The 15,055-nt window shown below is 41.1% G+C and overlaps 1 protein-coding gene across 2 annotated transcripts in view; it reads left to right on the top strand.

The window, feature by feature from the left end:
- nr6a1a (nuclear receptor subfamily 6, group A, member 1a) overlaps positions 1–15,055 on the top strand; it is a 98,958-nt gene that overhangs the window by 42,625 nt on the left and 41,278 nt on the right. For both annotated transcript variants that reach the window (XM_074637477.1, XM_074637478.1), the window contains exon 3: positions 10,641–10,664. In XM_074637477.1, the coding sequence (XP_074493578.1) occupies positions 10,641–10,664 (24 nt within the window). The remainder of the gene's footprint in view (positions 1–10,640; positions 10,665–15,055) is intronic.

Here is a 15,055-nt window from a genome sequence, read left to right as displayed (position 1 = left end):
GTCAATGCAAGAATAGTAGAAATAAATATAAGTATAAAATTAAGCATAAATGCATTTTTTTTTAGAAAGAAATGTTTTAATTTTTCAAAGAAAGGTCATAAAAGAAAATGAAATAAGATAAATAAAACAGTGTTGGTGTTAGTACCGAAACCGTATTGGTACTACTATGGAAAAATGTAAACTAAACCAAGGCGTAGCCTGGACAAATCAATCTACATAAAACTCACTTGCGCTGATTGCTCAGAGATATTGTACTCCATACTTTTGTATTTTTTTCGTTTCCACTATATTTAAGTTGTGCTTATTGCGCCTAAATTGATATTGCTACACACAGCTTTGATACGTCTATTAGTGCTCATGCCTGTTCCTATGAAATCATACAGGAATGTTTGAGCTATACTGTACACAGGTTTTCCAAGATGTAAATCTGGTACCCAACCCACCACTATCGTAGTGTCAATCAAAAACGTGGTGTATTGCTGTGGTGTTAAGGAAGTAGTTTGTTCGTTGAAATGTCCTCGCAACTGTAGTAAGACACGTATATGTATATGTGTGTGTGTTTTCCTTCCCCCTTAGTGATGACGGCATAGCGAGGCCTGGAGCGCTGCCAAGTGCTTTCATTCACACCTGATTAGATCACTCTGACCTGGATAACACGCGGCGCTCCGTGCTCGGCAACACGCTGCAACACAAGCCTTTTGTTTGGCCTTAACAAAATACTGCTCCGCCACCGATCGCCTCCCAGTTAGACTTGAGATGATATTAAAGCAGATACCTTGGCAGGACGGCAGTCGCTCCACCTATCCACTTCCCTGTACCAACTGAAGAACTTCTATTACTCACCTGAGTTTCGTTCTCACTCATTACACGTAGAGCCGTGCAGATCTGTTCTCACCAGTGTCGGCAAAGTTAAGGACTCAATTTTGTGTCATGTCTGACTTATTTTAGTGCAGCAAATCACATATCTTTCTTTTTCTGCTGTCAGACATACTTCTGGAGACATTAGGATGAAGTAGTGTAGTATTGGGAGACTCCCGTGATGATAAAATGGTGCAGAAATTGTTAAAGTCAGACTCCAGCTGGATTTATACATATTTCGGGTTTGTCGTCGTTTCCAATATTGTGTTTTATTACAGAAAAGGTGTTTAACTGAATGCTTGTTTCCAATTGGTTGGTAAAAAATACATATTTTACTTTGAGGATATGAAGGGCTGCCTATTGGCTTGTCCCCTAATGTCTTGTTGTAGAGTCAGTTAGGTTTTGTTGTGGTATAAGAATCAAAGCATCACCACACAAGTGAGAAGAAATTTTAGTACAAGGCATGAGCCTGCGCACAATTCAATCTGGAGAACGGGTATTTTCTGTAATAAGTGAGTAAAATATGTCTGGATGTTAAAAAAATTCTCGTTTTGAACAACTTATGTTAGGGTTTTGAGAATGTGTTTAACAAATTGTTCAGAATTACATTTTAAATATTAATTGCTACGACCTATATAGGGGTATAATAACGCGATAATAACGCGATAATGACGCGATAATGACGCGTTAACACCACAACATTTTTTAACGTGTTAACGCAACTTGCGATTTTGAGGCTGTAGCGGCTCAGTTTAAAACCAGAGTGAAGATTCTGACATCCTCTGAATCTAGAAATACTAAACTAAGGAATCCATTGGTACCAACCATGTCCCACTAGCTTGTCGGTACGGGGGCTAAATAACGCTCCAAACTTACGTTATTTTTGGCGAGTCAACATAGAAGAAGGTCCGCACACTGTAGCTCCCTTAGAGTGCAATTTATTGGCACATTTTAGTAAGTGACTTCTTCTTCAGACTTCAGACAGAAAAACTGGCATGGCCATTTTCAAAGCGGTCCCTTGACCTCTCAGCTCAAGTTATGAAAATGGGTTCTATGGGTACCCACGAGTCTCCCCTTTACAGACATGCCCACTTTATGATAATCACATGCAGTTTGGGGCAAGTCATAGTCAAGTCAGCATACTGACACCCTGACAGCTGTTGTTGCCTGTTGGGCTGCAGTTTGCCATGTTATGATTTGAGCATATTCTTTAATGCTAAATGCAGTACCTGTGAGGGTTTCTGGACAATATTTGTCATTATTTTGTGTTGGTAATTGATTTCCAATAATACATATAGCCTGAACATACATTTGCATAAAGCAGCATATTTGACAAGTCTCCCTTTTTAAGGTACATTTTGAACAGATAAAAAATGTATGATTAATTTGCGATTAATCGCAATTAACTATCGACAATCATGCGATAAATCACGATTTAATATTTTATATCGATCGACAGCCCTGTAGTATTTTTACATTGCTGATGGCTACCCGGCTAGCAGTTTACCCCATTAACCAGCCTTTGTGCTAAGCTAGGCTAAAAACATCCTGGAACCTATCTATATGCTGGAACACTGACTGATCTTCTCTCCTGCTTCTGCTTTAGAAAGCAAAAGATTTCCCCCAAATGTTAGACTGCTCCTTTAAGGAATAAAAGTTTTTAAAGTTAGGAGTGAGTTGATGACGCCACAATTTCACAGTGATTTTTTTTTTTTATAGTTTTTGTTTTGTTTTTGTTCGGCCATGGCTCAAATTGCATCTCCTCCCTTAACACTCAACACTATGTCTTCACATTAGCATGTTGTTCTGTATCGAACACGGCATCTTGGTAAGGGATCAGCTAATTATCCTGGCGGGCCTCTCTCTAAAACACCTCTTTGTTGTGCTAATGCGCTCTCTGTGATAGCATCTCCATCCATAACCTTCTCCATGTGTACAGATAACCTGGAGGGGGGTGGAGTGGTGTATGTAGGGCGCTGGGAGTCAGCTAGTGGGGGGTTAGAGGGGGGGTGTTGTTGCAGCATGTCCTGCAGCTGTGCCTCCGATGACAAGCCTGTCCTCAACCTGCCCTCCGCCAGACTAAACACAACACACAGCTTTACCTGCAGGGCTTCCTGCCTGCCTTCCCATTTGCGGTTCCGCACGTCTTGTGACTTTGGCAAAGGATGCGGTGCGGTTTTGGGATCTCAGCGGCACGTCTCCGCTTTCTTTTCCGAAGCTGTAGTTAAAGCGGGCGACGGCTCTCTCTGTTGTAGTGCGATTGGTAGGTTGGCTGCTCGCCGATGTGCACTGGCCTGACTGAATGCACTGAACCAGGTTTTTGTGCTCAAAGCAGTTCTGAGGGAGTCATGCTTGATCTTTCTGGGCCACATGGAAACTAGGTCACTGTGCTGTGCTGTCAGTCGTGCCTCTCTGTTGTTGTGTGTGTGTGTGCGAGTGTAGAATAAAAGTGTAAAATAGGCCTTTTACATAAGGATGGGATGGGTTCCACAGATATGCAGTATTGCTGTTGTGAAGATTCTCTGAAACTGCAGCACAAACCCCCCCACACCCCCCTTGCGATGCCACACTGGGAGAGAGTGAGATAGAAAGAAACGGAGATGGAGAAAGAGAGAGAGAGAGAGAGAGAGAGAGATGAAATTCTCATCCTTGGTTCAGATCCCTGAGAACGCTTGGGAAGGCAGGATCTTATTATCACAGCAAATTTGCAATGTGCAGAGTGGAGGAGATTAGATGCGTCTTGCCTTTGAAGTGTATTTTCCAACCATTGTGCGATGGCAAATTCCATCAAGTGTTGGAGGGAGCCGTGATAAGAGGCACGGGTTATGAATGCTGCGGCATTAAAAGCCGTCATTTGAGCAATAAGATGAAACACTCACAAACTCCTGCTAAAAAGAAAAATATTTCCCCTCATTTCAGCACTGTCATTCGCAAAATGTGTTGTGGAAAAGCCACAGATACTAAAATAACAAGGTGCATTGGATGAATCTTAGATAAATATGTCAAAATAGGTGGAATATGGATTATACTTTTATGTAAATGATGTGGTATTGACCTTTTGAATAGAGGAGACATTTTCCTCTCCTTTTCATATTTGTTCTCCATCATTTAATTCAGCTGTGAATCAAATGGTTTTAGATTGTTTAAGTCCTTTCTCTCGCTCAAATTCTCATCTATTTAAATGAATAACAATTTTGATTTGCACTAAGAAACATGATTTCTTTTTCAGAGAGTTGAAAACATTAGCAGGGCTCAGATTTCCAGAGCAGACGAGAAAGGTGCTGCTCGTCTTTGATCGGGGCCGTCTCAGTGTGTCTTCCTCAGCTCTTTGACCTTCACTTTGAGTGCTGTGGCTTCTCGGGTTGGGTGTCAGGACGGGGCCAACGGGGGTAATGCGAGGGCGAGCAGGAACGTCACCGAAGTGACCCCACCATTTCCCAGTCCCCCTCCGCTCCCGGCAGTTCCTCAGGGTCTGGAGAGCTGCAGGGTGGGAGGACATCCCAGGGGACCAGGCTGAGGAGTGACATCCTCAGCCTGGGCCTCAGATCCTGTTGCAGCTTCAGACCAAACACAAACAGTGCGCGGAGCTGCCGGAGGTGTCTCAACATGCCGTGACACATACTGCTTCTACAGTTGGTCTACTTTGTCTTATTCTTCTTTGACATCAAAGAACATTGTGATCTAGGCCAAAAAGCCAGAGATGCCGTATAAATCATTCATTAGATTGTAATCATAGATTTCCATCTGTTTTCCTTGAATTTTTGCTTTGTGTTTGGATCTAAGTGCTCATTGGTGTGGGATTTTAAACTGTTTCTAGAAGGTCGTAGCAGCACATCGGTGGCTTAGTTCATCAGTGTGCAGTACAAAAACGCTACCCAGAATCTACATTTACATACACTTAAGTAATGTAGTTATTGCTTGCTTTCTGCAGTAATCTGATTTCTTATAATCTGTGTAAAAAAGAAACATCCTTTCTATTATCAGGGTTAGAAAAACATATGATTTCTGCTGATTTCCTGGACAGATATCAATTAAGTTATGGGTCTTGTATGGGTGCATGTGAATGACAAAAACTTCGGAAAAGTAGGATTGCTTTGACAACCGTGTAGATGGACCGTACCTTTATATTCCAAATATTTATATCCAAAAAATCCAACTGAAATTGAAAAAGTGAAGTTGAAACTGGTTTGTTGTGTGCATCTAGGCGTAGGGAATGAGCATAACTACCGTATTGTCTTGTGTGAAGATCATATTAGCATCCAGCTCTTTTTTCAGTTAATTACAAACTGCCTTTGTTGTGGTAGTTTTGCACTGCGCTTTAGAAGATTACTGCTAATCTCATCAATTTCCATTCCTGTAATGGTGATCTACAGTAGGTCTATAACTATAACCACTTGAGTGGCATTTATTTGGAATTCTCTTCAAAACTAAGCTTCTTATGATGTCCGTCCGCCCTTCAAAAGTAAGCATTTCAGTTAGCCCAGCAGCTGTGCAAAAATAACAGACATTGCATGTTTCTTTACAATACACAACAATTACATAATTTCTACTTTTGCGACGAAGAGGGGGACTATACAGTAAACATTCCCATATTGCCAGCTGCCATTGCCAGCCACATTTAGCAATCAGAACCTGAGCAGATGATATGCAGCCCAGTCGCACAGCAGTTTGTGAAATAGTTACGAAATGTAATGTATTGATTCGTGTACGTAGACACGAATTTCACATTTTTTTTCGTGATGGACAAAATCAATTCGTATGTAATCGACGTAATTTTGAACTGAGAAGTATAAAGAGCGGCAAACACAGCGTAAGGAGGAGGTCGGGGTATTTGTGGACTCCCGGTGTTATTTGAACCCAAACCGCAAACTTTTCCTAAAGCTAACTAAGTAGTTTTGTAGCCTAAACCTAACCAAGTCAATCTTTTCCTAAAGCTAAGTAGTTTTGTAGCCTAAACCTAACCAAGTCAATATTTTCCTAAACCTAACTAAGTATTTTAATTTTTTTTAAACAACTGGAGCGGAAATTGACACGTGTCACATGTTGCTAGACATTTGTAGGGAAACGCACTAAAAATATGTTGTTGAAAGTCGTGCTGAGCGTAACGGGCAAAAAAGGAAATTTATGTGTATGAACACGAATCATACAGATTAAAATTTGTGACTATTTCACGAACTGCCGTGAGACTGTTGACATTATGATACATTGCTGGCCATAGCATAGTTTCACTGGTGAGCACTGTTTTAAGACCCATCACCCCTCTGTGTCAGGTGCATTCATAAAGTAATTCCACTTGTTAGCAAAATGCTAGTGGAACCCAATAAAATAATGATTAACGCCAACTTGTTGAACTATAACAGCAAGGCAGCTGTAGTTTTTGATGCCCATGAAACACACATTTTTGAATGGGCTGAAATCATGAATGCTGCGTGTCTAGAGAGCTTATTGTCAAAAATGTTTGAGCAAACTGAGAAGAACCTTGGTCAGTTTTGTGAATTCTGGCTTTCCAGCAGACCTTTGTCTCCTTTGTTATTTACTGAGCAGGTTGGTTGCAAGCTTAGCTAGGACGAACATGACATTACATTGTTCATGTCCTTACCTTTTTAGTAGCGGTGAACACATGTTGGCGTAATTTCTGAAGAAATGCTTTGGGGAGTATTAAACTACGGTACAGTGACACAAAGTGGAGCCGCTGTCTATCAGAACTTTGTGCAACATTTTCAAAAAAGCTTTTGAGCTGTTGAAAATCAACAGAAGAGTGAGCAGGGCCAAACAATCTTTTGCTTTCAGATAATGTATTTCCTTGGTTACTTGGTCACTTGAAAACTCTATTGTATGCGTTTTGGCTGGCATTCAGCGACTGGCCTTCATCAAAATAATTGGATTTTCAGAGTAGACTTTGTATGTTAGTCTGCCTTGCGTGGCAGGAACGTCTCAGACGAGAGAGGAGGCTGTCGGTAACTCGGTCATTGGGGGGTTCTTCAGTCAAATAAGGGGCGGGTGTGGCTAGGAGGTAGAGTGGGTCGCCCACCGATCGGAAGATCGGCGGTTTGATCACCGGCTCCTCCAGCCCACATGTCAAAGGCCCCGTTCAGACCTGGTATTAACATGAAATCCTCAGTGATCGGATCACAAGTGGACAGCTTTAAGTACGTCTGTTCATACCTGGCATTAGAATGCGTCTCCACATGCGTCTTCAGTGGCCACTTGTGATCCGATCTCACTTTCCCGCCCCATTATGCAAGTAAACACGTAGTAAACACATGGCTAATACAGCAGCCGTTGTGACGTAATATTACGTGAATGTCAGTAGTAATATCCTACATATTCTGGTACATTGTATTAACATCAAAATAAAAGGTTATTGTACCGGCGGTCCCCGGGGACCTCCATGTCGGGGAGGACGGAGAACAGGTGGGCGGGCGGTCGAGTGTCAGCTCCACGCAAAGCAGCGGAACAAAAACACCGACACATCTCCGACAGTATGATAATAATGCACTTCGCGTGCCGACTCTGATAGTCTGTAGATAAGTAGCCTATAAACAAGATATATTTTAATAAAATACAGTTTTACTGACAGGATACAGAAGAGCACGGAGGTCGTTTCCATGCTGACAAGCGCCCGTGTCTGCCTGTTTATTCACCTGAGGGGGCTTGGTGATCCGGCGGATCCCAGCTGGACATCAGATGAGTAGGTGGTCCTTAATGTGGCCCAGGACGCATTCGCGCACACACTGCTAAAAGAATGTGGTCATATGTGGCCCAGACCACCTCTGAATGTGGTCTGAAAGATCCGATCTCAATGCGTCCTCAATGCGTCTCGAGTGTGTTCACACCTGTACTTAGAGCTGTCCACTTGTGATCGGATCACTGAGGACGCATGTCAATACCAGGTCTGAACATGGCCAAAGTGTCCTTGAGCAAGATACTTGACCCCAAATTGCTCCCAAAGGCTGTGCCATCGGGGTGTGAATGAGTATTTCGATTAGATCCTGATGGGCAGGTTGGCACCTTGCATGGCAGCCTCTGTGTATGAACGTGTGTGTGAATGGGTGAATGCTGACATGTAGTTTAAAGCGCTTTGAGTCGTCGGAAGACTAGAAAGGCGCTCTATAAATGCAGTCCATTTACCGGATACTCTTTCTCGGATACTCCCCACATGCCGCTGGTGACATATTGAGTTGGTTTTTGGGGGAAGCCTTCCCACCAAGCTTGGCTGGGGTATTTTTAGACTACAGTCTCAAAGTGGAGGTCTGAGAAACAACACTTATGGGAGGGTTGGGGGGGACACTCCCTTTTCACTACTGATCCCCTACCCTTCCCCCTTTCCCCATCTCTCTTTCCCCCTTTTGCTTCATCTGTCTCCGGATTGGCTTCTCCGATCCCTTCAAGGATCGCTCAACGTTCATCTCGGAGGGATGAATGTAAGAACGATGTTTTGTGTTTCCTCGGTCACGTGGCCCAAATACCATGTCTGCATCATTAAAGGCTTCATGAACTGTTTTATATATGAAGGCTTAATGTCTTCATGCTGACAGCTAACTGATTCCTCCCAGGTGTTTCTATCCCCGCTTCCATATGTGTGCATATGGAAGCATCGCTCCATCCTTCTGTTTTCTTGTTGAAGTGGAACTATAGCAGCGCCGTATGCACATTCGCAAGGGCCCCCCACAGAATAATTCATTTGATGCTTTGATAAGCGATAATGGACCCAGTAAGGTATAATTCATATGCCCCAGATCTCTTTAGAGAGTCTATGGCTTTCACAAAGTGTCCCACTACCTCCCTGAGTACCCCCCTCTTTCAAGACTCTCGTCTGGTTGAAGAGGGCCTATTTATTATTTAAATCCTTCCATAATTCATCCATTCCCCACCAATACACCCACCGTTGCTCATTCCTCATCTAGTGCAAATTAGCATGAGCTCTGTATCTGTACGTCTGAAAAACAGAACAGAGAAAGTAAGCAAGCAGAAAGAGATAGCAGAGCAGCAGCAGCTCAGTCCGACGGAGACGGCTCAGTGCTTATTTCTACAGTCCTCCGTGTGATGTGATGCCGTGTGACATATTGAGTCTAATTTGTAGCCTAAAGAACCAAACAGCTGTGGCCTATTTTGTTTAGCTGTTGTTCGGGTGATGTCACCATTTCTGCCTCGTAAGGCTGCCTCGCTCTCGGCGCTCGGTGTGAGGATGTCAGGAGCATTTGGCTAAGCTGCTGATGAGGAGGGCAGGGGTTGTGCAGCCTTTAGAATAATCAGATAAGTCAGCCGAGGCTGTTATGTGCAGTTTTTTAAGACATCTATTAACCAGTGTTAAATATTCACACATGCCCACTTGCTATATTTGACATGACTTGTTTTTTTTATATAATGAATAATGATTTAACAGGCATTGTATGATGATGATTTGGGGGGTGGGTGTGGGGGTAGTAGCCTTCTATGTTGTCTCAATTGTATTATATATTCTGTAGAATTCCTATTGTCCCCTGTTGTGCTTCACCCTATCTATTAAAATTTTAAAATGTTGGTCCACCCAAATTACAGAGACGCAATATTTTCTCACTTACTCCGTCGTAAGATGCCACTGGGGTATTAGGGCCACATTGAGGAAAATAAAATCTGAGATTTCGAGAATAATACAAATAATTTTATGAGAAAAAAAGTCGTAATATTACGAGAACGAAGTGGTAATTCTACGAGAAAAAAAGTTGTAATATTACGAGAATAAAGTCGTAATATTCCGAGAATAAAGTCGTAATTTTACGAGAAAAAAGTCGTAATATTATGAGAATAAAGTCGTAATATTACGAGAATAAAGTCGTAATATTACGACTTTTTTTTCTCGTAAAGTTATGACTTTATTCTTGTAGTAAAATCTCAGATTTTTTTTCCCCCCTCAATGTGCCCTAATACTCCGTCGTAGTATCTAGCCATGCAGCTTCCGGGTAACGAGATGCGTTTTCAACCAAAGAAATATGAAAGCTGTTGATGGTGGTGGGTTCTGTGGATTATTCAGAGTAACTGGGGCTTTGTTTTTGGAAAAAGATGCTGTTTAATTTTGCTAACGTAAAATTTGCAATGCTATGAGCACCAGAAATGCAGTTCTATTTACTTCCATTTTATTGATGTGCGGGCAGACGCCTCAGAGACAGGTACCTCAAAACTTGGACACACTAAATCAAAACTATGGTACACGAAACATGTTTGTATTGTGACAACAAAAAACAAAACAAAACAAAAAATCGAGGAAGACTGAAATGTGGTTGAAAGCATTGGTAGAGACATATCCCATCCATCAACCCAAATCTACTAGGTCAACGGGTTGTTAGTTGTGACTCAGAAACATTGTGATAACAGCAGATAACTCCAATGTACAGTACATTCTCCTTGTCCAGATAAGACTTCCAAAGTACAAACAAATAATCTGATATTTGTAAAAAATATATATATATATATCTTTATATATATATATATATATATCTATATCTATATATACAATATATAGATATATATATTTATATTCCAGAATGTTGTAAATGTAAAAACTGTGGAACGTTGTTGTACTGGAACCACCTACCCGACACAGATTAGCCCGCACCATTACCTGTTCCTTCCTGCAGTACAGGCCTCAGCAAGTCGGGCCGACTGCCCCGACTTAGCACATAGACATAACATTACCTATGAAGAATGCTAGAGGCCTCACTGCTTACATATGTCCCGACTCCTGACATTCCATCTCTATTGATCACATGTATTGATAAGGGTTTTGTTTTCTGTTTCCACAGATGCAATCAATGCAAGTAATCTAGGTAAGTGGAATACTCTTTGATCTTATTATGAAATGATGTTGGATGAAGGTAAATAGTCAATAAATTGAAATGCTGCAGTGTGATGTTTTTCTACTACTACTACTAGCATTAATGCTACTGCAGCTATTACTGCTACTAGTAATAGTGTAATCTAGTAGTGGGTAAACTGTCAGTTTACCAAGCATTTTGCTTTCAGTCTTTGTTTTCTTTTTTTCTTTTTCCTTATTTTCCATTCTCATGATAAAAGCATGCATGCTGATAAACCTTGCATATACCCTAAATAACATTTATCTAAGAAAGTTGCTCAAAATGTGTAGTTCACATTCCATCCTTTGGCATCCTTATCTACTATGGGTTTGAAAAAAAAAAATCAATTCACCTATGCATGTATCACAATTTTTTTTTTTTTTCTTCGATGCATCATGCATCATTTTTAAGTGCATCAACTAAAAAATAATCAACTTTTTGCTGTGTGTCACTATAATATCAGAGTTTCTATTGGCCCAAAGCTAACGTGGGTGGGAGTAATGGACACAATATACTTGTTTTATTGGCACAAATGGTCCCCATCTGTAGATATACACTTTTTAATGATACAGCACAATTTTATAATTTCTAGCAAATTGCATAACAGAGTGTAATGGATAAAACAAAGTAAAAAATGTAGCTTTCAGGTCTTGAGTTTGAAGCTCAGATTTGGCAGTACCAGTTGGGTTCAGGCTGGTCGGGGTCTTATAGACACGAGTACAGGCTGTGGGTCTCCGTTTACGGCCCGCGCAGAACTCTAGCACCACTATGAAAACATTTTGTAATGAGTTTTTAATGAAAACACATACATGGTTAAATAAATACTGTAACATCCAACGCCCACTAGAGCAGAGAAGAGATCTGAGTGAAGTCCGGCTCATTTCTCAGTCTCTTTCTATATCGTCAGAACGTCGTATACCCAGATAGGTAGGTATATGCCTGTACTGATTATAATGTATGATTAGTGATGCAGGCTGTCGGCTACAGAATGGGGGCTTGTCACATTCCTGCGTTCCACCTACTGCGGGGAGGAATGCTCGTGGACAAACCTGCCTCAGTGCTGTTTCCTCATAATTCTCAGTGTTTGCTTTAATCCTCTTGAAGTGTAAGATGAGTGGGGTTTACTGCATTAGGAAATTTCACACAGTGTCAGGTATGTGGTGAAGCTGTAGTGATGCTCACATACAGTATATTACTTGGAGAAGGAAAATGCAATATATGTGTGTTATTCTATATATAACAGTTGCTCTACTATAATGCAAACTTTAAGGTCATTTGTGACATTTTTGTACGTACATTTTTATTTTGATACTGGCCATTGCTAAAACACCATATTGATTTTCATATAGCGCCATACAACTAGTTTGAGACAGCTTTTAAATTTGATGCTTTAATGAAATTTCGATATGGCATCAATGTGAGCCAACTGACAAAAATCCACAGATGTTGGCAGTTCAAAGCCATAAAACATGTGTAGTTTGTTTTACAAACAGACATTTTATAATGTGGAGCAGACGGGGCCTTTCAGAGCAGCAGGTACAGTATGCATCTTCTATTTAAATCTTCAGAGGCTCATTTTCAGATGCAGCATCACACAAAGTAGCAGTGAAGCCAGCAGAAGATGTACAATTATATTGCCAAATTCAGTATCACTGAGTAGCAGTTCAGCAGTTTTGCAAAAAGAATATCCAAGGTGATATTCATTCATTCATTCATTCATTCATTCATTCATTCATTCATTCATTCATTCATTCATTACCCTAAGGTGATGGTTAGTTGAACTTTAATTTCTCATTGTTAAAAATATGCGGTAAATTGGCTGCAACAATTAGTCAATTAAAACTTCAGTAGGCAACAAGTTTTTGGCATCATTGGGGAAAAATCCATAATAACCTTTCAGCATATTGTAATTCAAGTGTTCTGAGAGAAAACTAGACATTCACAAGTCATTTCAGAAAGAGAGCGTTCCTATTGGCTGTGCTCTGGCTGGTGGGCGGTGCTTGGTATTTCCTCAGCAGATCTCAACATGGCTGCCGGGTCACAAACTTTCTCATTTCACAGCTAAACCGTGCACTACAAGATGATTCTGAAAACATTTGAGGCGAGAAATAGTCAATACAGTAACAAAATATTCATTCATATTTGATCAGCGCTGCCTAGTTTGACCTTTTGGTCAGAGTTTGCGAGTGATCGACTCGCGGCTCTCATTGTCGGCAGCTGGACGGCAGACACCAGATCAGCTCTGACTGCTTGTTTTCCTCTGGTCTGTGAAATCTTGCAGATGCCGTTAGGAGCACCGGAGGACACAGAGGCACATGATTTTTTTTAGATTACTGGTCTCATGCACTATTGTCAGGATATACTGACCGTTTTATAAAAATAACTTTTTTTAATCATATTAATTAAATATCCATTTCTACCCACTGCTGCTTTAATCAATTAGTCAATTGACAGAAAATTACTATTTTGATGATTTAAAAAAAAAAAAACAGCCAAAAATTTGATGACTTCAGGTTCTCGGATGTGACACTACACGGCTTCCCTTCGTCTTAAATTGAATATTTGGGGGTTTTGGACTCTCGGTGAGATAAAACATGACATTTAATGATACCCCCTTTTTGCTCCGGGATATTGTGACGGCCATTTTCACAGTTTTGTGATGTAGCACAAGTGGAGAAGAGTCATACATCAGTGAACTGACTCCGTAATGTTAAAGTTATACAGCAATATCTATCTAAATTAAGCTATAGCATTAGCCACGGTCAGCCACTTGGTCGTTCCAGACCCAGTGAGGCTGTAGCAGCAAAGAGGTGGTTGGAGAAAATATATATGCTGCCATGCTCATTACATGTAATTTGCAAGTAGCAGCAACTAGGTCAAACGTTCTCGAATCACGTTCTTTCTGTTTGGCATGTAAAAAAACAGCCACGTGTACTTACGGTTGAAATCTTTTGAAATGATTTCCTGAGCCTGCAAGGCCCTCCTAAAGGTTGAGGTAAGACAGAGCCAGTTAGTTACCTCTTTGTCTCCACACCGAAACCCAGTGCGAATGGCCTCTCCTATAGTGTCCCTGCCTCCCTGATTAGAGGTCTCCTCAGGGCGTAATGACAGAATTGTGTTCCTGTCAGTTCCTGCTGCTCAGAGTGGGCTAATAGTCATGTTAGCCCACGCAGCATGTCATTAGCTCTCCACCCGTAGCCCAATGAGGGGCAAGTCTGTCATTTCGAGGCTAAATCACAGGGCAGGCAGGCCGGAGATCACAGTCACACCGGTGCTCTGAAGCTCCAGCGTTTCCGCCCAACCTTCGCTCGCCGACACTTAATATGCAACCGACTTACACATACTATATTAACACGGAGGAATTACTGCGACATGGGCTAGAGGAGGCGAATGGAAGTCAAAGAGAAGGCACTTTGATGGGTCGCTCGATACAGAGATCATTCCATCAAAATCGTAATTTGAAACACACTGCTCATTTCTGACTGCACTTGGATGATTCACGGTTATCACTCGGATGATTAGCAGGCTCGCGTAGCATCTATCTGAGCTCGCGCTAATCTGCTTTGATTACTAGCCTCTAAGCCTTCCTTCCATGCTGGGCTTGTCGAGCGCAGAGCGATGAGAAATTACACTCTCCTCATATTTGTAATAATCTATCTGTGCTTACTTGTCAAACTGATAATTGCGTCGCCCATACAGATCAACCCCCCTCAAGAACGTATTTGCTGTGTTTCTCTCTAGCCTCACACACACGCACGCATTCCTGCACACTCGTGTGCAATATTACACTGTATTAATCAATTATTGCAATGGAAGTACTTTGTTTAATAATCATCCGTTCAAACCACAGTTCACACCTCTTTCATTTGACAGGTTTATAAGGGTCTGTAGTCCCACATAATATCCCAAGTCAGAAGTTAGTATGTTAAGCTTATAGGGGTAGGGGAAAATAATCTAAATTCTTATTTTCTAAGATTCTGAATCGATTGCAACTTCCAAAAATTAATTTTTAAAAAAGTATTTTTTTTTTCTACAAAAGAATAGATGTTACTACTGATGGAGAGCAATCCCACGCACCAAGTCAAAGTTGGGTCAAGCATTCTATTTGTTGAAAAATCTCACAAAATACCAGTTTTACTTTTCATTTTGTGTACAATTCATTTTTGAAATTGGCAAGTTTCTCATAATAAATTGGCAGTTAGCCTAAGCCTGCCAACTTTATTCATGCAACAGGGAGCATTTTTGTTCTTTGTATAACTTGAACTTGTTATTCTTGAAGTTATTGAGCAATGCTGAAAACTTTATAGTAAAAGGTGTTTTGTTGTGCAAGTTACATGTTACCTTTTGCTTTTTAACTTTTTGCT

The sequence above is a fragment of the Sebastes fasciatus genome, chromosome 6 (assembly GCF_043250625.1).
Source record: "Sebastes fasciatus isolate fSebFas1 chromosome 6, fSebFas1.pri, whole genome shotgun sequence".
Lineage (NCBI taxonomy): Eukaryota > Metazoa > Chordata > Actinopteri > Perciformes > Sebastidae > Sebastes > Sebastes fasciatus.
The sequence above is the reverse complement of the archived record's forward strand: the minus strand, read 5'-3'. Positions and strand labels throughout refer to the sequence as shown.